At 41.6% G+C, this 23,210-nt stretch overlaps 1 protein-coding gene across 1 annotated transcript; it reads left to right on the forward strand.

The window, feature by feature from the left end:
- Positions 1 to 219: 219 nt before the first annotated feature.
- On the forward strand, positions 220 to 15,372 carry ISOC1 (isochorismatase domain containing 1). The gene is made up of 5 exons (XM_075136571.1): positions 220 to 542; positions 10,052 to 10,171; positions 10,343 to 10,546; positions 10,935 to 11,051; positions 13,887 to 15,372. The coding sequence occupies exons 1-5, from the start codon at positions 240 to 242 to the stop codon at positions 14,031 to 14,033; spliced, it is 891 nt and encodes a 296-aa protein (XP_074992672.1). The 5' UTR covers positions 220 to 239; the 3' UTR covers positions 14,034 to 15,372.
- The last annotated feature ends 7,838 nt before the right edge of the window (positions 15,373 to 23,210 follow it).

Raw genomic sequence — 23,210 nt, forward strand, 5'->3', positions numbered from 1 at the left:
GCGGCGGCGGCGGGAAAGCCGGTGCGCGTCCGGCCGAGGCGCCCGGGCGGCGCACCCACCCCCGAGGGCTCGCGGGGCAGGGCCGGGCCCCATGGCGCGGAGGAGGAGCAGGAGCAGCCGCAGCCGGGATTGGGGGCCTCCGGCGCCGCCCGCCCGGCCGGGGGGAGGAGGCGGCAGGAGGAGGAGCGGCGGCGCGGGGCGCAGGGAGCTGGCTGGGCTCGGCGCGGCTGCCCCGGAAGATGGCGGCGGCGGCGGAGGCGGCCGCTGCTCCGGGCGGCGGGGGCTGCTCGCCGGCGGGCGGCGGCTCGGTGCCCGTCCTCTTCTGCTTCTCCGTCTTCGCGCGGCCCTCCAGCGTGCCCCACGGCGCCGGCTACGAGCTGCTGATCCAGAAGTTCCTCAGCCTCTACGGGGACCAGATAGACATGCACCGCAAGTTCGTGGTGCAGCTCTTCGCCGACGAGTGGAGCCAGTACATAGACCTGCCCAAGGGCTTCCTGGTCAGCGAGCGCTGCAAGGTGCGCCTAGTGCCGCTGCAGATACAGGTGAGACCCGACGGCGGGGCAGCGCCGGCCGCCACAGGTGCGTGTGCGGGCGGGCAGCCCCGTCCCGCCGCCGGCTGCGGCTGCCCGGCCTCCCCCGCACCCTTCCGGGGAGAAGCGGCAGCGAGCTGCGGGGGCGGCGGCCGGGGGAGCCCGGAGCGGGCCGGAGCCCTGGGCAGAGCCCCGCAAGCCCGCCTGGACTTACTTCTCCGTGGAAACTTTTTGTTTTACTAAGGTGGGGAGGCAGGTGCGCTCCGCGCACATGCGTTTGGTAACCCGGCTTTGCCTTCAGCCAGGCGGAACTTACTTGGCCCCACGGATGGGAGAATAGCCTGGTGGCTGAAATAATCAATACTTCTCCTCTAAAACGGGCGGCTGGTGCTACCCAGCCTTAACCCGAGGTAATGCTGCTAGGTGGAAGCTCAGAGGGTGCCGGTAAAGAGGGCTCTGCCAAAGCTCGGTCTCGTGGCTCATAGGTCCCTGGGATTTCTGTATCACTTCTTGCCCCAAAAAGCTCTTTCAGATTTACGGGTTCATAACTCACTAGTTTTGCGGCCATGAACCAGGAAACCAGACTGCCAGACAGATACAGTACGTGTGTTTCATACTAAGATATCTTTATGCACACTGGAGATTCGCGCCAGTCGTGCTGTAATAGTTGCACTCGAGGGGAAAACTGCCTTTTCCTTTCTCCAGCATCAAAGAAGTCAACTTTTTTTTAAAAAAACAAAACAGATAGTTATTGTTTTGATTCAGAACATTCTTCTTAATTTATAATTTAAGTTTTAGTTTGTCGAGCCAACATTAATAGTAAGTTGAAAGTGATATCATAACAACTGAAACATTGCTCGTTTTCTCTTTATGTTTCCAGAAACAGCCTAATTCGTGCTGTTTGTAAGCGTCACTTAATTGTAGTGTCTTGAACCCATAAACTCTCAAGGTGGCCTGTTTGCTTAGACTGTACGTCAAGGATGCCTTTGGAGTCTTTTGTCCTTTCCTTAACCCTATGTATGGAAAGAGTGGTTACGAAGACAAAACTAGTTTAATAACTTATTTTGTCATTTATTATTCATTTTGTCATTCATCACTCATCGTGTTCAGTTTAAAACCTTTCTCCTTTGTGTGTTGGAAACAGAATGGATGGGGGTCCAGCCAGAGAAACTGGAAAGGACAGTCACTCCAACTTGCAAAAAGAGTTGGTACGGGTGTTAATTCAAGCAAGGATTTTAAAAACAGAATTTGTGTGATTTGGCATGTAATAGTGGTGCAGGTCAGAATTTTGTTTCTTACTTGTGCGTGCAGATCACTGCTCTGCAAAGACTCTCTTGCAGATGGCTTCTGCACTGAAACTGTAAATGCAGCCCGAGCATTCGTAGCAGGACATACATCTTGGTGTAAAAGGTCAGTGTTGAGACATGGAAGGATGCATCATTCCCAGGGTGCAGATGCACTATGCAGCTTTAACTGACTGCAGGGATCCAGGATGAACCATGAAAAGAAGTTTCGCTTCTTTTGTTAATGCATTAATTGCCTAACTGACTAGCTGCTTTCACCAATACTATTGCAATTCTGTGACAACAGCAACTGTTGAAGTGAAAAGGATGGTACTTTTGTATTATTTTAGTTGCCTCCTTGACGTGCCTCAGCAGCTGAGAATGAGCTGGAGGCATTGCAATGATGCTGGTCAGCTTGCCTTAAGCCACCGGCAGGTGCTCAGAGATCACTCGTTTGGGGAACATTTGGTCTGATACAGTCACAGCTGTGCTTTTTAAGACCTTTAGGATTTACTGATGGGAAGATTATACTTTTTGTATGTTGATTCATGCACTGTCACTATTGTGTGCTCTTTTCTCCCCGCCCCGATGTTTTATCTGCAGTTACCCATGACATAGGTTTGTCAACTCTGCATGTGGCATAGTCAGTTGAAAGACCATTTTGAACGTGTTTTTCAAGAGGGACAGCCTTTGCTCACTGATGTGATTAGACTTGCATATTTGGAAAGATATATTTGGGTTAAAATTGAGATTCACAGATACTAGCATCTGTATCCTTAGACAATAATTTCACTATTTTTATGTGCGTACAAAATACATGTATGCGTTTAGTTATGGGTGGCATTTTAACCCCTCGGGTGGTAGTGCCCGTGCGCTCCAGAAGGATATCCTCCCGTTTCGATTCCTGCACAGACCTGTCATGGAAGGATGCCTTTTGTTGCAGGAGCTCAAGAAATGTCAGCACCAAATGGTGTTTGACCGGGCTGTTTCAATTTCCTGTCCCTGCCGTTGAGGGGGGCAGTAATCTCACAGAGAAATCACCATATGCTGCCCTCGGAAAGCCGTTCCACGCAGCTCAGTTCAAGGCTCGATCTGTACAGGGGCATTTGCTCTCCAGTCGTATTTGTGCCTTTGTACAGTGCTTGTGTATGTACATTTGTTTGGTTTAGCTGTCCTGGCGCAAAACAGCCTCTTGAACTTTTAATGGCCACCCAGCGTTAGGCAGGCTGGTGGGGTGCAGTAAACCCCGATGTTCAGCCTGGCCGCCGCTCCTCAAACTCCTCAACCACAGACTTGCAGCGAGGAGGGACTTCTCCTTTGGCCTCTCCCGACTGGTGAGGAGGGCATTTGCTTGCAGCTTGAGGGACTGAGTGCTAGCAGAAAGCAGCCGTCTGCTCTTCATGGATTTTATGTGTTTTAAAAGTTTTAACAGAATAATATAGTTGGGGTGGGGGAATGCAGGACCACTTTAACCTCTTCTAACTCTAAATGCAGTTAAATAGCGCTACTAAAACTATTGTGTTTTGCTGTAACTGTTGTACCTGCTTTTGGAGGAGAGAGGCAGTCAGGAAAAACACTTTGGAGGTATCAGAAGACAAGACAGCTATGCTCATTACAGCCGTGTAATAGAGGAGTTCAGGCAGCATTCGAATATGTGCCCGAGACAGGCTGTTTCACTGTCGCTGTCATAACTTCAAGGTGACTTCTCTTCAGCAGTTCTTGTGCTCTGCATTTACAAACTTGTAACCTTAAGATGCTAGAGCTGAAAGGGTAAGATTATTATTGAAATCATTGCGTGAAGGACCCCTACTTCAGGGTGTTTTCTAAGAAGACATGTTGAAGTCTCAGGTGTATCTTTCTTGCAGAAAGCTGCTTGCAGAATGATACTTATTTGTTGCTGAAAGATAAGGTAAATAAAATAGAACTATTTATACACAGATTTTCACTCTTTTTACACATGTCTAATATTGCTACGTTCAGATGCTTTGGAAGTAGAAGTAACATTAACTCAGGAGCCTAAGTCCATTTTCTGAACTTCAGGAAAAGGCAAAGCATAAATTGCAGGATTGCAGGATATGAGTCAGGTGAAGGGAGTTGTTTGCTTTTTTTTTTTTTCAAAAAAAGGTGCAATTATACATTCTGAACATTAGTGCTACAATTAAATACAGTGTTTCTAAATAAATAAATTGGGGGGGAAGCAGCACTTGGAACCTTAAGGGAAAAAAAGGACTGAAAATACTGGAAGGGAGGTTTCTTCAAATCTGGACTCCTTGTTTGTGTATCTTTACTCTGCAGCAAGCATTTTGATCATCTCGGATTTTGGTGAAGAATTTTGTATTGTCTTAATTATACGAACATCATGTGCTTATCTAACTAAACCTGTCCTTTTTAAATGCTGAGTTGCATATAAAAGGCTGCACTTTGGCTTAGCATAAAATAAATGTTTGTATTCCTAAGTTGAAACACTTGTAACCTATTTTTCCCTTGAAATACATTAAACTGAATTTCTTCTTTTTTTTTTTTTCCTTTGAAAGGTAATCAGCAAACTAAAACTGAATCTTACAGATTTCCTTTTAGAAATAAAGGAGAAGAAAATATGATAGTCAGCATCTTTTCATTGTTGTCTTTTTATGCCGTCCTTAGAATACCAAGGCTGCGAGGTCCTCTGCTCATCCTTTTAGTGGGTAATCTTGGCAAGAGATTTATGAGGTGACTAGTGATGTTACATGGGATTATTTATCTGCTTCCATTTTCTTGTTCATTACAAATACTGGGGAAAAATTGCATTTTGTATGTGTAATGGTTCTCTGAAGTTTGAACAGGGAAAGTACAGATAAAGAGCCAGTATATCTGAATATTTTCGTAAAGCTGATTCTGTAATTACAGTACTTCATCACAGTCACATTTTGTATGATTAATAATAATCAGCAGAGATGAAATAGATGTGAAAAAACACCTGTCCTTTCCCACCTAGGCCTTTTCTAGAGTAGGATTTAAAGCTGTATGTAACTCGTGACAGCATACCTTTAAATCCTGGTCTGGACAAGGTCCTAGAGATGACTTCTCTAGCTGGGTGAAAGAGCTGCATCAGGTTACGTGTCCATCTGACGTACCTATTCTGTTTGTGCTGTGGATAACTTCCAGCTGGGGGGAGGAAAGTCCCGGTGACTAACTGAGAGGGGTGAAGCGAAACAAATGGAAAAGCTTATATACTCTGTGGGGAAACTTCAGGTGATTTGGGTGGTGGTTTTTGGGGGGTTTCTTTGCCTTTAAATTTAGGTTGTTGAATGATACCGTGGCCGAGTAGGTGTTCTATTCGGGGTGGAATCGCACGGGTGCCGTGTGGCTGCGGTGGCTCACCATCCTTGCCCAGCCTGCCCCTCCTCGGGGTGAAAGCAAAGGGGTGCTGGCGTGCCGGCCCACGGTTTGACGTTTGGCTGTGGGTTTGCCCCCACCCCAGCTCTCTGGCGGGGTGCGGTGCTGGAGCATGCGAGCGGTCCTGGTTTTCACTCTCAGGGGATGTGTGAGGTGGAGGTGTCCCATGTCCCTGGCACGGTGTGGCCGTGGAAGGGGAGGACGGCTTTGAGAGCGAGCGAGCGGTAGGACTTAGGCGGCACATTGAAGAACCAGTAAATGGAAGCTTTTCTTTATACGTAGCAGATACTTGTGTGGATTTGTTTATGGACTGCGTTAGCTACTATTTATGAAACTTAATTTCAAACTACATTCTGCTGCACTCTGTCCTTCCCACATCTGCTATTCCAAGTAACACCAGCAAGTGTTGATTTTTTGATCTTGCTATCTATTTTTTCTGGTTTCTTCTTGTTCTGCCACGTGTTGCATGGTTTGATTCAAACTGCAACTTTATTAGAAATAAATATGAAAATCAATATAGGATTTGTGTTGGATTTTGTAAAAGCTTTTCTTTAGCAAATATATCGTTGACCCAACTTTATTTTAGAGTGCTGCTGGTATTAAACTGAAAGCATAAATTAAATCATATTAAACCAACTTGATAATAGAGGAAAGCAGATATAAGGCTTTTGCTTCAGCTCCCTGTGATGGTTGTCATAAATGCATGAGATCATGGATTCAGTGGACGTCTGTATTGAGGATGCTCCCTGGCTGGAAAGGCAGTCGGTTTTCCTCTGTGCTTCACTGTCAAATCAGAATAATATTGAATTGGGCTCTGTAAGATCTGTTGCGAATCCACTGTTTGTAAATGTTCCGTCATCCGTGTCATTGCCGAAACTTAGGACAAATACTGTTTTTGCAGAAGCAGCCCATCTGGGAGGAGCTGCAACCATCTGAGGGGGCGGAATTCAGGCTTTTCATGACAAGTTGGAGTAACAAGGTGAAACAAGATGCAGTTCAAAATGGAAGCAACGAAGGTAGAAATAATTCCTACCCTAAGGTAGAAGTAATCAACTGCGCAAATAAAAGATGAGGGAGAGTGCAAGGGATGATTTTGAGGTTAAAATGCATCTCAGAAGTCTCAATATCATCAATTATGACAACAGCAAATAGTGTGCTGGAAAGTACAAATTGAACAGGGCCTGCAAGGGCTGTGAATTGACCGATCTTCTCTGAGGCTCTACTAGTGCTGAGAAGTATTATGGGCAGAGCAATACTACTGTTACAGCAGTTTTGGGTGCCTCACTGTAGACTGCAATTTGAAAAGCACCCCAGGGAGGGCAATGAAAATTATTTGAGTTGTAGGAGGAAAGATTGAAAGTATTAGATATATTTTAGAATAAGGGAGGGGAGGGGAAGGACTAAAGGGAGACTGGATCTGAGTTGTTTGCGCATGGTTATGCATATGAAGGATGGTAATGCTCTTGCGTTTCAAGTCCACCATGGACAGAACTGGAAATAATGCTCTTAAAAGGCGACAAAGGAGCTGTGGTGAGAAAACACTGCAAGGTAAAGATAACAGCGCTGTGGGATGGATTGTATAGGAGCTCTGTAAGTTGCGCATTGCAATTTACAGAGCTCTGGTCAGACCAGGTAGGTACCTGTGAAGAATATTTGCGTTTGGTTGATCCTTCTGTAGAGGCAGACTATGCAGCTTCTTGAAGGCCTTCCTAGTCTATTCATACTTGTTCCTCTGCTAAGGATGGTAGTGCCATCCACTGCCTTGGCATAGGAAGGTGTATACTAAGGCAGTAGACTTAACTCCATGTAGATCACTCTACAATCCATGATGGTTTGCAGTAGTTCAAAATTATCTTAAAAAAATTGAAGTGGTGAATGATTTATAGAAGAAGATAATGGTCTTTACTTGTCATATAAATGCCAAGACAAAATGGCACATTTTCTGAGTAGGAGACACGCTTATAAATATTGCCTATTCCAATTACTCGATTTTTGCTGCTGAGTGGTAGGAAAGTTAAATGTCATGATTGACTGCTCTGATGGTAGTAAGTGCCAGAGTAAAATGAGTCATGGTAGGTGCTTGCTGTGGTGTTGAATTGTATGTTAGTACTTCCCACCAGCTGGCTTCTGCGTTGTTCAAGCACGTAGATGGATGATGTTCAAGAACAAGGCAGTTATTCAATACTTAATTTTATTTTCAAGCATTCTTGGTCCCAGACCTTTTTTATTACATGGTGTAGAATTGCAGAAGTGTCGTTTGGGAGAGGTATCTAGAGGCTGCCTTCCCTAACTCCTATGCAAAGCCAATTCTTGATCAAATCAGCTGTCGCTTTGCTGAATGCTGAAAACCTCCAAGGATGGAGATTCCACCACCCGTGGTAGCCTGTTTCAGTGCAGTTGTACCTTCCTAGTGAAAAAGATTTCCCTGATGGCTATTGTGATGCTCTTCTGTCTTCCTGTGGCATCAATGGGTCCAGTGTTAGAGCATCTGCTTCATGGTCATTACTGCATTGATCTTCGTAACTGCTTGTGTTAATAGCGTTGCCGTTTTGCCCATGAGGACTGGAGGAACTGCGATTATGAACGTTCGCTGTTTTGGCAGTGGTGGTGTACTGAATCTGAGAGGTGTGGGAATTTAGCATTTACAATTATAATGCACAAGTAATTTTGACAACAGTTTGAAGAGGCCATTCTGTATGGTTGGGCGTGGTCATTACTGTAGTTTTTTAGCCTTGGAAATTGACATCAAAAGTTTTACTTGGGAGACGTGGTGAATCAGTGGAAGGTTTGGGACTAATATTTAAGGATTCGTGATTCCCTTGTGGTGAGTTGACCTTGGCTGGCTGTGAGGTGCCCACCAAGCTGCTCCATCACTCCCCCCGCCCCCAACAGGGCAGGGAAAGAAAATATGACAAAAAGCTCATGGGTGAAGATAAGGGCAGGGTGATCACTTACCAGTTATCGTCACAGGCAAAACAGACTCGACTTGGGAAATTAATTTAATTTATTGCCAATCAATAACAGAGTAGAATAATGAGAAATAAGAACAAATGTAAAAACATCTTCCCTCCACCCCTCCCTTCTTCCCAGGCTCAGCTTCACTTCCGACTTCTCTACCTCCTCCCCGCAAGCGGCACAGGGCGGGTGTTGCGGTCAGTTTATAACACTTCATCTCTGCCACTCCTTCCTCCTCACACTCTTCCCCTGCCCCAGCACGGGGTCCCTCCCACGGGAGATAGTCCTTCATGAATTTCTCCACTGTGGGTCCTTCCCACAGGCTGCAGTCCTTCACAAACTGCTCCAGTGTGGGTCCTCTGCGGAGTCACAAGTCCTGCCAGAAGATCTGCTCCAGCGTGGGCTCCTCTCCATGGGGCCACAGGGTCTGCCAGGAGCCTGCTCCAGCATGGGGTCTCCATGGGGTCACAGTCTCCTTCAGGTGCATCCACCTCCTCCGGCATGGGGTCCTTCACGGGCTGCAGGTGGATATCTGCTCCACTATGGACCTCTACGGGCTGCAAGGGAACCCCTGCTCCGGTGGCAGGAGCATCTCCTCCCTCTCCTTCTTACTGACCTTGGTGCCTGCAGAGTTGTTTCTCTCGCGTGTTCTCACTCCTCTCTCCCAGCTGCTGTTGCACAGTGGTTTTTTTACCCTTTCTTAAATATGTTCTCACAGAGGTGCCACCAGCAATGCTGATGGGCTCAGCTTTGGTCAGCAGCAGATCCGTCTTGGAGCCGGCCAGCACTGGCTCTGTCCCACATTGGGCAGCTTCTGGCATCTTCTCACAAAAGCCACCCCCTGCAGCCTCCTCCCGCTAGCAAAACCTTGCCACGTAAACCCAATACATCCCTGCTCTTCCAGAATATACTATTTTACAGATTTTGTAATTTTGTTTTAGTTTAAAACATCGCAATGTCAGTTTGCGGAAAATGAAGTGTATACAATTAATGGCTACTTCACAGAAGCAGTTTATTCAATTTGATTTATCAGTTTGCTGAAAAGCTCCTGAATGGATGCAATTTCTTTTGAGTTGCCGTAACAACTAAATGATAGTATGTAGCTGCTTTCTTTCCCTGTAGCCTCCAGCTGAAGCCTTTTCCTTTGCTTCTGCAGGTAGTGCAAGTAATTTCATACAAATACAAAGCACTCTTTCAAAGTGTGAGAAAATGCAATCTTTGATTTCTTTTTTCTTACCCCTCCCTTCTACCCCACTCAGTAGCCTGTACGAGGGGAAACTCTGGGATGTTATTTTTATCATTAAAATGCATTCATTTCTAGTTTCTGGTCATAATACTGACAAGCTTCTCTGCTTTCGTTCTAGCCTTTGGAGTTTCATCAGACTTGTGCTAAAACAAAGCAAAGACAGAACAAACTGACTGCACAATTAAACTATTGAAAATATGTATATATACAGTATTGAAAGCAAGTGGAAGCCTGACTTTTTTTTAACTTTAATTTATGCTGATTTTATGTCAGTTCCAAGAGTTGTGGATTTAAAAATTAATTTGAGGAATGTAATTTTGCTGTTGGTACCTTTTTTTTTTTTAAACAGTACTTTAGGCAGTATGCTCCTCCGCCCCCGTTCAGGGTTCAGAAGTTTCCATGTACATTTACATTGACTTGTGTCTCCCACCTAATAAAATCTTGATTACCTATTGATGACTGTACTATACTGCTCACTATCAGCTGTTCATTTGAATTTAGAAACATACAAAATCAGGCTTGAAAAACCTTTCTCCTATTTTGACTTAAAGTAACGTAAAGCTGTTACTTGGCAGAGGCGTTGCAGACTCTTTCTCATTCTGCCGCTTTTCTGAAAGGATCTTCACTGCCACGGAAAACATTATCTTTATTTTGTTTTTCAGATGACTACTCTGGGCAACCTGACACCCTCAAGCACTGTGTTTTTCTGTTGTGATATGCAAGAGCGATTCCGGCCTGCCATCAAGTACTTTGGTGATATCATCAGCGTGGGCCAACGACTGGTATGGTTTTTGCTTTTTTCCTTGTAATGAGTTTTGATCTCACATGTAGATTATTATTTTACACATAGCCAGTTTACTGGTTATTCAGTTTCAGGTAATAACAATGTCTTTGCTGTTATCATTCTTTAATAATTTCTTTTCTGGTATGCTTTCCTCCCTGCCCTGTTGCAGCTCCAAGGTGCACGGCTCTTAGGAATTCCAGTTATTGTAACTGAACAGTATCCCAAAGGTCTTGGCAGCACTGTGCAAGAAATTGATTTAACAGGAGCTAAACTTGTGCTTCCCAAAACAAAATTTTCAATGGTATTGCCAGAAGTCGAAGCAGCATTAGCAGAGATCCCTGGAGTCCGCAGCGTTGTCCTGTTTGGAGTAGAAGTACGTGCCTTGCCATTCTTGTACTGTTTTATGGTAATGTCTGTTGGCCCACAATAGTATTAAGCATTGCTTTCTGTAATTAAAAAAAAAAGACAATTTATATTGCTTAGGACTCAGGTATCCTCTACAGATTAAATTATTCTTGTGTTACTTGTCTTTGATATTCCCTCATAATAAAATCCGAAATGAGAGATTTGTAAACTACAGGCTCTTGTACCAAGCTTGGTTGGCATTTAAAACGCACATTGAGTTCGCTAGGAATGTCAAGGGTAGAAAAACACGTGTTTGAACCCTAATTAATGAGGTACTCTAATTTGGCATTGTGCTACTCATGTTTTATAATAATGGTTTGTTGGTGGGTTTTTTGCCTTTGATTTCTCCCCTGTAGACTCATGTCTGCATCCAGCAAACAGCATTGGAATTAATCGGCAGAGGTCTCGAAGTTCATATCGTAGCTGATGCCACCTCATCAAGAAGTATGATGGACAGAATGTTTGCTCTTGAGGCAAGTTTCTTAGTCAAGGCTTTCTCCACCTTGGGTCTGTATGTTAATTTCCCTACTTATTGTAAGCTAACAAGGAATTTCTAAGAACAGTAAGCAGTGGACAAATGTAGACTTGAGAAGAGGTGAATGCTCTGATTCTCAGAATAGCTTCCGGGATGGAGAAGGATTACTGCCTTATTTTTCCTCCCTAAATTATGATTTAATATGTGGAATCCAGTTTGGGACACTTGGATTTTAAAAGTGATTGTTTTCATGCAATTTAAGTTACTCTGTATAACCATTAGCATTTTAGGATATTTTCTCATGGAGTGCTATCTGTACAGCAGAGTAAAAGTGCTATAAAGCTTTTGATTTTGTTGTTCCAAACAGTATTTGTTCTACTGTTGAAATTCCTCGAAATGCAATGGAATATAGTAAGTGATCCTGTTCAAAGCTCCTTCTTGTACGTCTGTCCCTCCCTCTGCTTTTCCTCATCAGTGCAAATTAAAGCTTAATCTGAAGACACTGTGATTATACTAAAGACTTCCCCTCCTCCCCTCTCCGCCCCCCCAGGATCTTAGTCTAACTAAATATTGAGAAAGTGGAGATAAATGTAACAAGAAGATTTAAAAGCATGTACAACTATGTGGTAGCAAATTCATGCAAACAGTTTTTTGATACTGTACTCTAACTTGCCTACAGGCATCACTGCTGGAAATCGAAAACTGATATATACATTAAGTATTGCAATTTTTGCCTCAACTACAGCATTTTATACCTTTTTCATAGATTTGGAGAAGACTTTTAATTTCTTCTGTTTCTCATGAGTAAGAGAATTAAAGGCTAAAGGGAAATCACCAACATACAGTGTTTGATGAAATCCACGACTTTGATTAAGTGGAAGCTTAATTTCATCTGCCATGTAAAGTATAGTGGCACACACAGAGTGCAGGAATGACTGAAATCATGGACTTCCCAAGTCAATGTGGTGCAGCAGCAGTAGTAGACAAAACAAACACAGAAAAACTGAAATCTGTTTGCCTTATTGTGTACGTCTCTGTACCTTTGATTATCACTTACACTGTGTCTGCAAGCAGTTGGTTCAGTGTAATAGAAATCTAGTCTTTTCTGTTCTTCATCTGTTCTACTTGTTCCTGCGGTGTGGATGCAACATATGCTTGCTGCTTTTCTTCATCTGAAAGACCATATTCTAAGAAAACTTTTCCTTTCCTTGAACATCATCCAGTATGCTTAGCACATGCATCTCTTCATTCCTACTAATCCCAAAACTATATAAATTATACTTAGTCCTAGAAGTAGGGTATAAGCCAATGCCAGCCTCTTTGACATGTTATGGTATATTTTGCTTCTAAAGAGAAGACATTCTCTTTTTTCAATCAACATTTTTCAGAAGGCAAGGTTCTTTAATAGTTTGATTTTTTCTTTCATCCATACTAGTTAAAAGCAAAAACCTTGTATTCCTGGAGAAGTACCTCTTGAAAACATCGCCATAATGTTTCATTTTGATTTTCCTATTTTTCTCTTTTGTATATGTATGTGGTTTAAACAAATGTGTCATTGTACAGAGTAGGAGAGCTGGGGAAGCTATCTGCTTTATTTCAACTTAAGAATATCGCAAGGCTTGCTGCCATTATTGCAAGCAAAGGAGCATTGACTTGAGTAAACCTAGCCTAGTTAGTTTATCATTATATAGACTGTAGTTACATATACTTTACTGGTCCCCTAAAATTAATAACTTTCCCCCATCAATTGCTTTGTAATTGAACAACTAAATAGCAGTGGTCTATGTCTGCCCTAGAAAGTTTGGAGCTTCCCTTTCCTTTAGTAATTACCATTGAAATCTGTCTGAAGGCGTACATATCTATATTTTCTGCCTCTTGCCCTTTCTTGGCTCATTCAGGACCCCATTAGATTTGGTGGAGCATGCAGCTGAGTAGAGGGTGACGGAGGAAAAGCTGGATTCGTGAAGAGTTTTACTGCCAAAGAGTTTTACTATGTGATTGCTGGGAAGCTGATGAGGGGCAGGGGTGGTCAGCCTTTACTTAAAGATAACCTCGCTACGTAGGCAACAACCACGGTCTTAAAAGTCAAAAAACTTTGCAATAAGTCCTGTGGCTTGTGCTACGTGGAGCATTGCTGTGTTCAGTTGCACACTTACAAGATCTAGCAGACCTCTTTCAGTTTTGCTTTCTGTGCAGCGACGCTTTTTATTCTGTAGCCTGTGAGAACTAACTTGGGAGTTACTGAGGCTGTAAGAGATGTTGGTTAAAAGGAGCTGCTGTTGTGCCAGTATGATTTATAAGGTCTGTAGAAGAGTTTTTCGTTCTGTCTCTTGAGATTATTAGTACTAGTGCACTGTGTAGTCCAAAGACCGAAGCGCTAGTACGTAACAAGCCCTGAAAGAGAAATTGTTACAATTAAGTTTCTTGCTTAATGCCTTTTAGCTTGAACCTTGCTATTTTCTTTTTCCCCAGGCCTTTCAAATCTGCATGAGTGTGAAGAAACCTGTCCTTGGGACCAAGGGGAAAGGGTTGTTAATACAAGAGGGGGTGGGTCTTGTGCGTATTAAATCGGACATGGGAAAAGAATCCAGTCCAAGTAGGAAGCCTTATTTGTAATCCAGGGCAGCCTTTTTCCTCCGTAAAGTCTAAAACCAGTCACTTTGCATCCTAGCTTTATAAATGGCACCGCTAAGAAATGCTGGAATGGAATTAGCAATACTTTTGTTAGTAGGAGATGTTTTTAAAAATACCATCTGTCTTTTATACAAAATGTATACTCATTCACATTTGCAAATATCTCACGTTATTCTCTCTCTGCTCTTTTCTCTTTCAGCGTCTTGCTCGTACTGGAATTATAGTTACTACTAGTGAAGCTGTATTGCTGCAGCTGGTAGCTGATAAAGAACATCCAAAATTCAAAGAAATTCAAAATCTCATTAAGGCGAGTGCCCCTGAGTCAGGGCTCCTTTCCAAAGTTTAAAGAGGATGTGGAGGAAGCAGAACTCATTGTCATCTTTAAGGAGGACGGAAAGCTGTAAGCGCACATGTACACCTTCTTTCACTCAAAGTTTGGTAGAACTGTAAAATTAAGAATTGACGTACTTGCCTTAGCAAAATTGTCTGGTTATACATCTGGGTGTCAGTATCTTCTGTTTAGTTACAGCTGTCAGAGGCTTTGGGTCCATAGGACCCTTTTGTTGTCAAATTCTCTTATTTATTTTAAAAAAAACCAAAAATTAACAGAGGTGTCGGCTAGTCTATACTATACATTGATTGTAACAGTTCCAAAAAGTGCATATTTCTGTGACACCTCTTGATTGTGCACTTCGTAAAAGTGTTCTGTGATATTCTGTTTTACTTTTGTATTAATAGAAGATAATTACATATTGGAGAAATGTGATGTGATACGCTTTAATGTTCTATGTAAACGAACTATTTTAATAGGGCATAAGTTAAAACTGAGTAAGATGTATGGACTACATGTGCGCTTTTGTTCTCTAGGATAAAATTTAAGTGCTTTGCTTCATAGACAAGAAACATAGATCAAGCAGCAGCTGATGTTTGATTGCTCTAGGTAGCTGAAGCCTGCATCATGACTTTCGATTATTCTGAAATTGACTGCCCAACCCTGTACTTCACTTAAGTGTATACAAACAGAAAACTGTCATTTAATGAGTTCTTTATAAACAACTGGTGTAAAGTCCTTCAGAATTAGCAGAAGATTACCAAAACTTTAAATAAATTGGAAATACCAAAGATGTTAAAGAACAAAAGCTTTTCAGCTTCGAGTGCTCAATCTACTACTATGTTTAGATTTATTCGGGGGCTTTTTACCCCATTTTAGTTAGATTGAAAATTCCATCTGATTTACTCATTTGGCCAAGCGAGCTCTGAAAGAAACCTCAGCTTCTCTAGGTTTTTGCGCTTTTTTTGTGGGCTGCAGTTGGGTGGAGTTTGAATGGAATCTGGCCTAAAAGCATTCTTCAGAAAAATGACATCTTTAACTTAATCATATATATATATTTTCTATCTAGAACCAATCTTTTAACACGGTTGTTCATAAAGGCACTTCCTTCATGTTCCAGTGATTTAAACAATATTGTATAAAGTTTACAGTGTGACTGAGACATCTATTTTTTTAAAAGAGTACTAGAAGATCACACTGAACACTGATTTTTTTATTTTGGTAGAAAACCAATTAGAGTACATGTATTGTTTTAAATTGCTTGTTTTCCCCACAAGATGGCTCTAAAAGAATTGTTTCAGAGAGTTATAACCTTTATATGTTCAAAACAAATAAAATGTTAACATTTGCTGTCTCTCTTACGCTTGTGATATTTATTGAAGAACAAATCTTGAAAGCTGTGTTTGCCATGGACCTTATTCTGTTTTGTGCAGCTGTGGAATTTCTATAGATGTCATGGGAATTTTGTGTAAAGATCAAGGGTGGATAATGTCTAATAATTCTTGTCTTCTGTGTCTAGTTACAGTGTTATTTAGTGCTCCAAAATACAAGGAATGAACGTTACGCGTCAAGTTGGAGGCAGGGAGGGGAGTTGAGTTGAAGAACCATTGTCCTATATCATTGACCTACTTTTTACCTTCTTTTCTGGTATATTAATCACATTGCCTAGCAGTATAAAGTCCACTTATACAAATCAACAGCCGTGCGCAAAAATACTATAAATTTCTTATGAAATAACGGTTTTATTGCTTTCTTAACCTTATGTGTTGATGGTACCTAGTAATTGAAGGAAAAATGATAGCAGTTTTTTTTACACGTTTATTTTTGGAACAGTATCAATTTCCTCAATTACAAATACATGTGTTTTTAAGAGGTAATTGTATTTGTTACTAAAAATTGACCATTTTTATACAGACATAAGTTGGAGGACAGATGTCACAAGTTCCTTTGCACACAGTCCTTTTCCTTTCCTAGCTAAGGTTTTTACCAAAGGGGAATCATTTGGTAGCAAGATGGCACTAGAGAAGAATCTATAAAATACATTGCTATTCTCTGTCATGTTTTTGTTTGTTTTTTTTTTTTCTTTTTGGTATTTGCATAGCCTTCTGTTGCAAACTAGATTTTTGTCAAAGCCCTTAATTTGTGGTTTTTTTCCTATAAGCTTAAAAAATAAGTGTTACGCTATAAAACTGAGCTCTAAATGTGAATTTAGGGCCAGAATGATTGAAGTCTTTCTCCTTCTTTAGATGGGTGTGTTAATCAGCATCAAATGGATCATTCAGATGAGATTTTAAGAGTGTTTATTTAAAACGAATAGAAAAAGTGCTGCCATATTTCTCTTACGTAAAGTAAATTTATTCACAGGAGAGAATTTCCTTTGCTTCTTCATGCTCTAACTCATCTGTATTTTCTGTTGTCTGTCAAGCGGGTGTTCCCATGCAGTAGAACAGCAGAACTGAGCTCTGTGAGAAGAGGTCTGCAGGCTGTTGCATTATCTAGTGTAAGCACTGTTTGGCCCTGCAAGGATATGAAATAAATTAATGAAGCAGCACAGAGGAGAATTGCTTAGGGGTATGCTCCGCTGATTGTAAAGAAGCCTAATTCATCACTGTCTGAGTGCCAAGCTGTCCTTTATTTGAAGGCTTCACCACAGCTGTGGCTAAGCCACACGATCGCCACCTGCTGTAGGTGGCTTCAGCGTAATTTCTCTTTCCTTGGGGAAGCAGAAAGACAGGCCTCGATGGAGGAGGCTGGTTTATTTTCCTCGGTAGGTATTCTACTTCTGTGCAAAGTTGCTGATGTGTTGTTAGCCTCACTGGAGTAGCTGGTGTATAAATTCTACACCAAATATAATAATAGGCACGTGCGTGATTAGTTTTCCTCTGCTAAACCTTTACAAAGATGGGTGCTTTTTTTCTTATTGGGACAGTTTAGGTTTTGAATTAAAATATGATCCTGTCTATTCATAGAACCATGGTCCTTTTGTTATTTTTCCACCTGTATGATAATTTTGTATGAACTAAAACAAGTAAGGTCTCCAGTACCCTTTGCAAAACTTGAAAACGGAGAATGGACTTCTATTCATTCAGCAGTTGCTAGCCAATGTTTTCTATTATAGTCCTAATAGAAATGGCTGGAGAAGTGATGCCGTGGGACTGCTCCACCATCATTTCTGCATTTGCCTGACAGTAGTTCTCAGGCAAATGTGCACTTAAATAAATCATGCTGCTTATTGAGTAAGTTTCATATTAGACATCAAGGTGGTGCCCTCTCCCTTCCGCCCCCCCATATTTATTACATTACCTAAACAATGACATTAATCTTTCAGAAGAGAAGAATTAAGATCAGTCTTCTCTTTTTGACATGAGCACTCTCGTTTTTTCTTTTAGAAGCCTCATAGATTTTTTTTTTTTTGGTCAAGATTTTTGTTGAACTGAAACTCTTCTACTGCTACGGATTTGTTCTCTTATGAAAAAGATGAACTTTCAATGCTTTGTTACTTAAAAACTTTGTTTCAATTAAACATGAAGTAATAGCTGGAGCTGTGGAGCCCTGAAGAAAGGCAGATGATATTAAGGAGGATAATGGCTTTTACTCTGGTAAGCGGTGATGCCAATTAGTACTCTCATGTAGGTCACTTGTTATTCTTCAGAGTATTTTCTACCGTATTAAGTGCCATGGCAATGACAGAAGATGTCAGTGATTTGTAGAATCTGTTTTCCCCATCCCCCCCACCCCTGGATAAATCGGAGGTAAACTATACTAGATGGATATAACACATGTCCTTCAGATAGGTTTAGAACATCTGCTCTGCAAATGGGCTATGGCAGGAAATCCTTGGAAAAAAAGTTCTGTTTTGATTGTCCAGTACTGGTTCCTTCTTAATAATCTCTGAAATGGAATACTTTCATGAAGCTGTTTTTAGACCTTTCTGTAATCTCAAGAAGGGCTTCTAGTACAGCAGAGGTTATGATTGAAAGTATGCTGCTGCTTTTCTTAGGGCAGAAATATCTATATGTCTGTATATATATATAAAAAAAAAGATAAGGTAGAGTGTGGGGTCTGATCTTTTATTACCTATTTGAATTGCATAACTTAGTTTTTCGTATGAGATAAAGGAATATTTGCAAAGGACTGCTGTGAATAGAAGGAATTTATTAAGTATTAGCATGCTTAGGTCAGCTTAATAGACTTACTAAAACCGCCAGGTTTGGCAGCTCTCCTGCCACTGACAGCATTAGGCTTTGCTTTAATGAAACCCTTTTATCTGCTCAAGAGAGAAGATTGAGCAAACAAATGAAGAGAGCAGTTAATAGAGAATAGATGGTGAAGTGCAAAGGCAAAATGGGAAAGAAAACTTGTTTTCTAATTGTTACTGATTTTTTTTTTCCATGGGGATGTTAAGAAGCTGGGACACTTATTAACATAGGATTGCATACCTTAAGTTTGCAAAAACTGAGTAGGTCACAGCACTCCTTGCCTCTGTCTTGCTGTGCACTTTATTCCCTTCCTGGACTGTTTTTACCTTGTTTTCATTACCTTATAATTGTCCGAAAAGCAGGCTCTGCTAAGCTTTTTGGCTCTGAGTACCGCAAAAATTGCCAACCGGAAGGGTAAATATTCTGCTATCAAAATAAAAAAGAAGGGGAAGGTGTTGGAGCAAAGACTGAAGATTACCACATACTCGGCACTGACATCCCCAAGGCAGGTGTGAACTGTTACCTGCGTTGTGGTTTCAAGAGCAGGAGTACGTACAACTGAGACTTGGACAAACTAAAAGCTTTCTGAAAACAAAGGTGCTCCTCATAATTGGAACGATTTTACCTGTCTAGAACATGGATTTTTACAGCTAAAAGATCTTTGTACACCTAAAATGAAGCAAGTTAGAACTAAGTTGGTGCCACTCATCTTGTGCCATAGGGAGAGGGCTGGATTGTTAAATTGAGCCAAAATCCACTAGGGCTGGCCTCTCGCTGTGCTGCCACAGGGAAGCGGACATTTGCAATTAATCCAAATGAGAATATTTGAACTATTTTTTCAGAAAGATCTGCCTGTTCAGGTTCACAAGGCTCTTGGTAAAACCTTAGTTCAGATGAACTCTTGAAGCTGGATTTTAAAATATCGTTCAGGCATCTGGAAAATCAGGTGTTTGGCTACCCCATTGTTTCCGTAGTTCGTAGGAACTTATTAAAATTAAGTGTAATGCTACCATTATTTTGAAGTTCCAATATGTACCTGTTTGTGTTATTTGTGTCCCGATAAAACACATTAGGCATTCTGGCCTTCGGATTTTGATCCAGAGTTTAAAGATTTCATTGGGTATCTTAGTAATTTCAATGGGCTTTGAACTGAGGCATTGTAGACAGGGAAGACTTCATCCAGATTTTCTCCCAAGTCATAAAGTAGGAAACATTGCTGATGGGAAGAACCGGGGAATAAGCTAACTGTTCACCGGAGTGTTTAACCAACTCATGGCATCAGTGTTTCCACTTTATGTCTCTGGCTAACTTAAAAAAGACAAACTTGGAGTCCTTTCAGACATTATCTTTTTCTCTGTGTGTGTATGTATAGTGACATTGTTTAGTTTTGGTGTATTTGTACTGAGGCACTGAAAGTCTTGGAGCGTTTGTCATGTTGAGTAACCCTGCTGAGTCTTCCTAGTCAAAATCTTTTCATCCAAGGAATCAAACGATTACCATGTCGTCTGCTAACAACTTCAAGGCTATTTCAAGACCCTTAGAGGAGAAAGACAATCTAAAATTGGGTGAACAATATCATACAAGAAAGTGTTATCACTGAAACATGGTAAATATAGATTTATGCTCTTGGTGCCTACTGACTCAATACTCAAGGTGCCATCACTTTTGAGTCCGTGCCCTAAATATCATAAAGTACCCACACAGTTCTATTAGTGTTTGGTAAGCGTGTTTGGGCTGGTAAGTATGATTAAAATGAGCAGTTTCACTAAAATTACTAAAATCACCTGAAACAACACATCGCAGGAGATGTATTACTCATAATCTAGTAAGACCGTGCTAACGAGGTAGACTAGAGTATTGTGTTGCTGTATAAAGTTTCCTTATGCAAAAGAGAACGCGTTGTAAAGATTTTAACTTGTATTTCTGCAACTTCTAGTGCAAGGATTAGTATATTAAAAATTCCAAGGTAAGTAAATAGTTAAACAGGTAAAAATCTCACTCCCATGTACTATATGGGAGTTTTACTGTTTAATTCAATGGGCCAGGCTGTCAGTCTCTCTGTTTGGTCGGAAATGAGCGGTTTACTGAGCATAGCAGCATGGAGCTGAGGCCCAGGACAGGGTTCTGTGCTTTGCTGGGACTGATGCAGCCGGCTGCAGTGGTGCTGCTAATTCCTCCCTGCTCAGGTGTCTCTGACAAGTCCTGACACATTCATTAACTGTGAATAACGACGAGGTGGGTTCCAAGTAGCCTGCCACAAATAGGTATTACATGGAATAAGTTTTAAGTTTTTGTAAAATTAAAAGGAGATCTGTGTCCTGCCATGTCAAGGAGCTGACAGGTACTGTCTGCTATTTCTGAACTAAGTGGGATATACTTCAGATACAAGCTGAGAATGAAAAGTGTATCTCTAAAGTTAAGGATTTTCCTTCCCCCTGTCCCTCCCTCTCCGCCCCCTTTGACAATCCCCCTTCCTCTCCCAAAGTGAGAAGTAGAAGAGTTTTGCTTAAAGCCTGTCAGGAAAGAAGGAAGAATCTGATTTAATCTGCATCATGGTCGGATTCAGGCCATGAATCCATTACACTGCTGTTACCATTGAATAGTATCTATCTATCTATCTATCTAAAAACCTGCTTCAGTACAGTGAGCTACTCGATGGCGTCCATGGGTGGCTGGGATAGGAGGTGACAAGAAGTATTAGTGCCAGGACCATCCAAAGGCTCTGAGCAGGCTTTGCCAGCTCTAGGAGACAGACCTTTGCAAATGCACAGTACCAGTCACTCTAGGGAAACATTGCAAGAAGCCTGTGAGAGCAAAATAGCAGGTTTCCTCCTAGGAAGCAGAAGTAGTTGAATGCTTAGATGTGTATTTCTCTACTGGGGCAACATTAAAGGGAAGAGAGGCTAAAGTCTGCTAAGGAGCCACTCTTCCCTCCTGAGTGATAAACATCTCCTCTCACAATTATGTGGAGGTCAAGCAAAAGGCTGAAACTGAAAAGCTAAAGAAGAGCAGTTTTATTGTTTCAGACAGTTATTTTATTTTAATGAGTACCCAGGAGGATACTCAAGCAATTGCAGGAGGGGTTGAGACCAGCAGTGCATGACAATTCAAAGTCCCACACTAGAGAAATATTGAAGATACCAGGCTCCAGTCTGTAAAATGAGATAGGGTTAGACAATTTTCCTGAAAAGCCATGATTTGCAAGGGTCACTGTATTCTATTAAATGCTTGTCCTTAATCATATTTCCATGAAACATGATTTCTCCTATACGTAGTGTCATCAGTTCTTTCAGAATGGCATATTTTAGTATATTTTTTAATTCTGAATATTAAAAATGATGTTCCTGTTATCATTAGTTTAAAACAATTGGGTAACATACAGCACATTTACATAGTGGATTTTCTGGTGAGGATAGCTGATATGGTCTCCTTATAAAAATATATTTTTTCATATTATAAAACCTCTGTATTTCATCTTTGCATATGGTAAGAAGAGTGGCAGTAGCTGTGTTCCACATTATTCATTAACTAAAATCCATGCATTCCTAGTGGAAAACTGACTAACAGAAGCTGAAGTGCTGTGCTACAGTAATTTCCTCTGTGAAAAACCTGTTCTAAGCACACAAAAAGTGATGACAGAAAATATTTCTTTAATGCATTGCAGTAGAAGCAGTTTAGGGTGTGTAACTAAACAAAACACAACTCCCTGGAGGGATGTGCATTCTAGCAATGAAGGTACAATAATTTGAATGTGGTTTAAATGAGCCTTTGAAGGTGACTGCTTTTTCTCCAAGCTAGGTTAGCTCAAGTAGATCATCTGTATTTCCATTGCTCATCATCAATAATTTCCATTATTCAGGAAATAATTTCTGCATCGTTTATAACTTGTGCTCCAGCTAGAATTCAGATCATGTTTTTTAACATCGCCAGTCTTGAATAGAAACTTCAAATTTTCTCAACATGTGCCTTCAGTACGCTTTTATACTAGCGTACCACGGAGAGTCACAAAGGTCAGCTATGATTTGAGACGGACAGATTGCCCGATCCCTGGGCGCCCGGGTCTGGGCTGTCACGGGCTGTCACAGGCTGTCGCAGCTTTACGCGATGTACTCCCCGACGGCACGGCAAGAGGCAGGCGGTCCTGCACCAGCGCTGCGCGGCTGAGCCGGCCAGCTCTGAGGCAGCTCTGGTCCAGCCACTGGCGCAGAAGCGTCTCTGTGACAGATGCCACATAAAGTGGACCAAGCTATGACATCTGAGCAGCTTCTGAAATGACATGGCTTCTATCCTGCTGACTGAGAAGAGACAGCAATTGGGCCTCTCTGAATTACATGCCTATAGAAAAAGGTGGTTAGGGGCTGAACTTCTGCCTCTTCTTGTTCTAAAAGTTTTCTTGTCTGTTCTCCTGAGCGAATGCACAGGAGACGACTGCTAAAAGCATTGCTTACATCTTGACATTATACATTTGAAAAAACATGTTCAGTTCCCAAATGGGATCTGCTGGCGAAGTGGAATTTGGGGGGGTCAAGTGGGGCACAGCACCAGGTTTTTTTTGTATTGCATTACTTTAAGATGCTCTTTCAAAACTTCGATGATATACGGAAGAGGAAATTGCTGTCATTTCTGGTCACGTGGGACAAGTATACACAGTGGAAATTGTTGTAGCCAAAACTTAAAGGTATATGTCAGCATAGAAATGGTAAGAATTTCTGGTATTATATACTTACTTATTTCAGATTTTAAATCTTAAGCGGAATTTTGTTGTTGAGTGTCGGAAATCCCGGATATGCAAGTACGGATCAAATAGAGTAGAACAGGGGCAGTGCAGGATTCAAAGCCAAGTACCAGTGGTGTCTTACAGCCATTAGCAGTATAATGCACTACTTACGTACTCAACTAATTTGTCCACACAAAGAAGTTTATGTTAAGAGAGGAAAAAGTTGAAGTAAAGGTGACTTTACAGTGACATTCACACAAAGTAAAGATTCTTAAT

The sequence above is a fragment of the Calonectris borealis genome, chromosome Z, assembly GCF_964195595.1.
Source record: "Calonectris borealis chromosome Z, bCalBor7.hap1.2, whole genome shotgun sequence".
In the NCBI taxonomy this organism is placed as follows: Eukaryota; Metazoa; Chordata; class Aves; order Procellariiformes; family Procellariidae; genus Calonectris; species Calonectris borealis.

Bases quoted from the DNA above. Each gene is read 5' to 3' on its own strand.
- ISOC1 (XM_075136571.1), top strand. From the start codon at position 240: ATGGCGGCGGCGGCGGAGGCGGCCGCTGCTCCGGGCGGCGGGGGCTGC. The intron at 10,172-10,342 runs GTATGGTTTTTG...GCCCTGTTGCAG, and splicing joins TCAGCGTGGGCCAACGACTG to CTCCAAGGTGCACGGCTCTT. The intron at 11,052-13,886 runs GCAAGTTTCTTA...TTTCTCTTTCAG, and splicing joins ACAGAATGTTTGCTCTTGAG to CGTCTTGCTCGTACTGGAAT.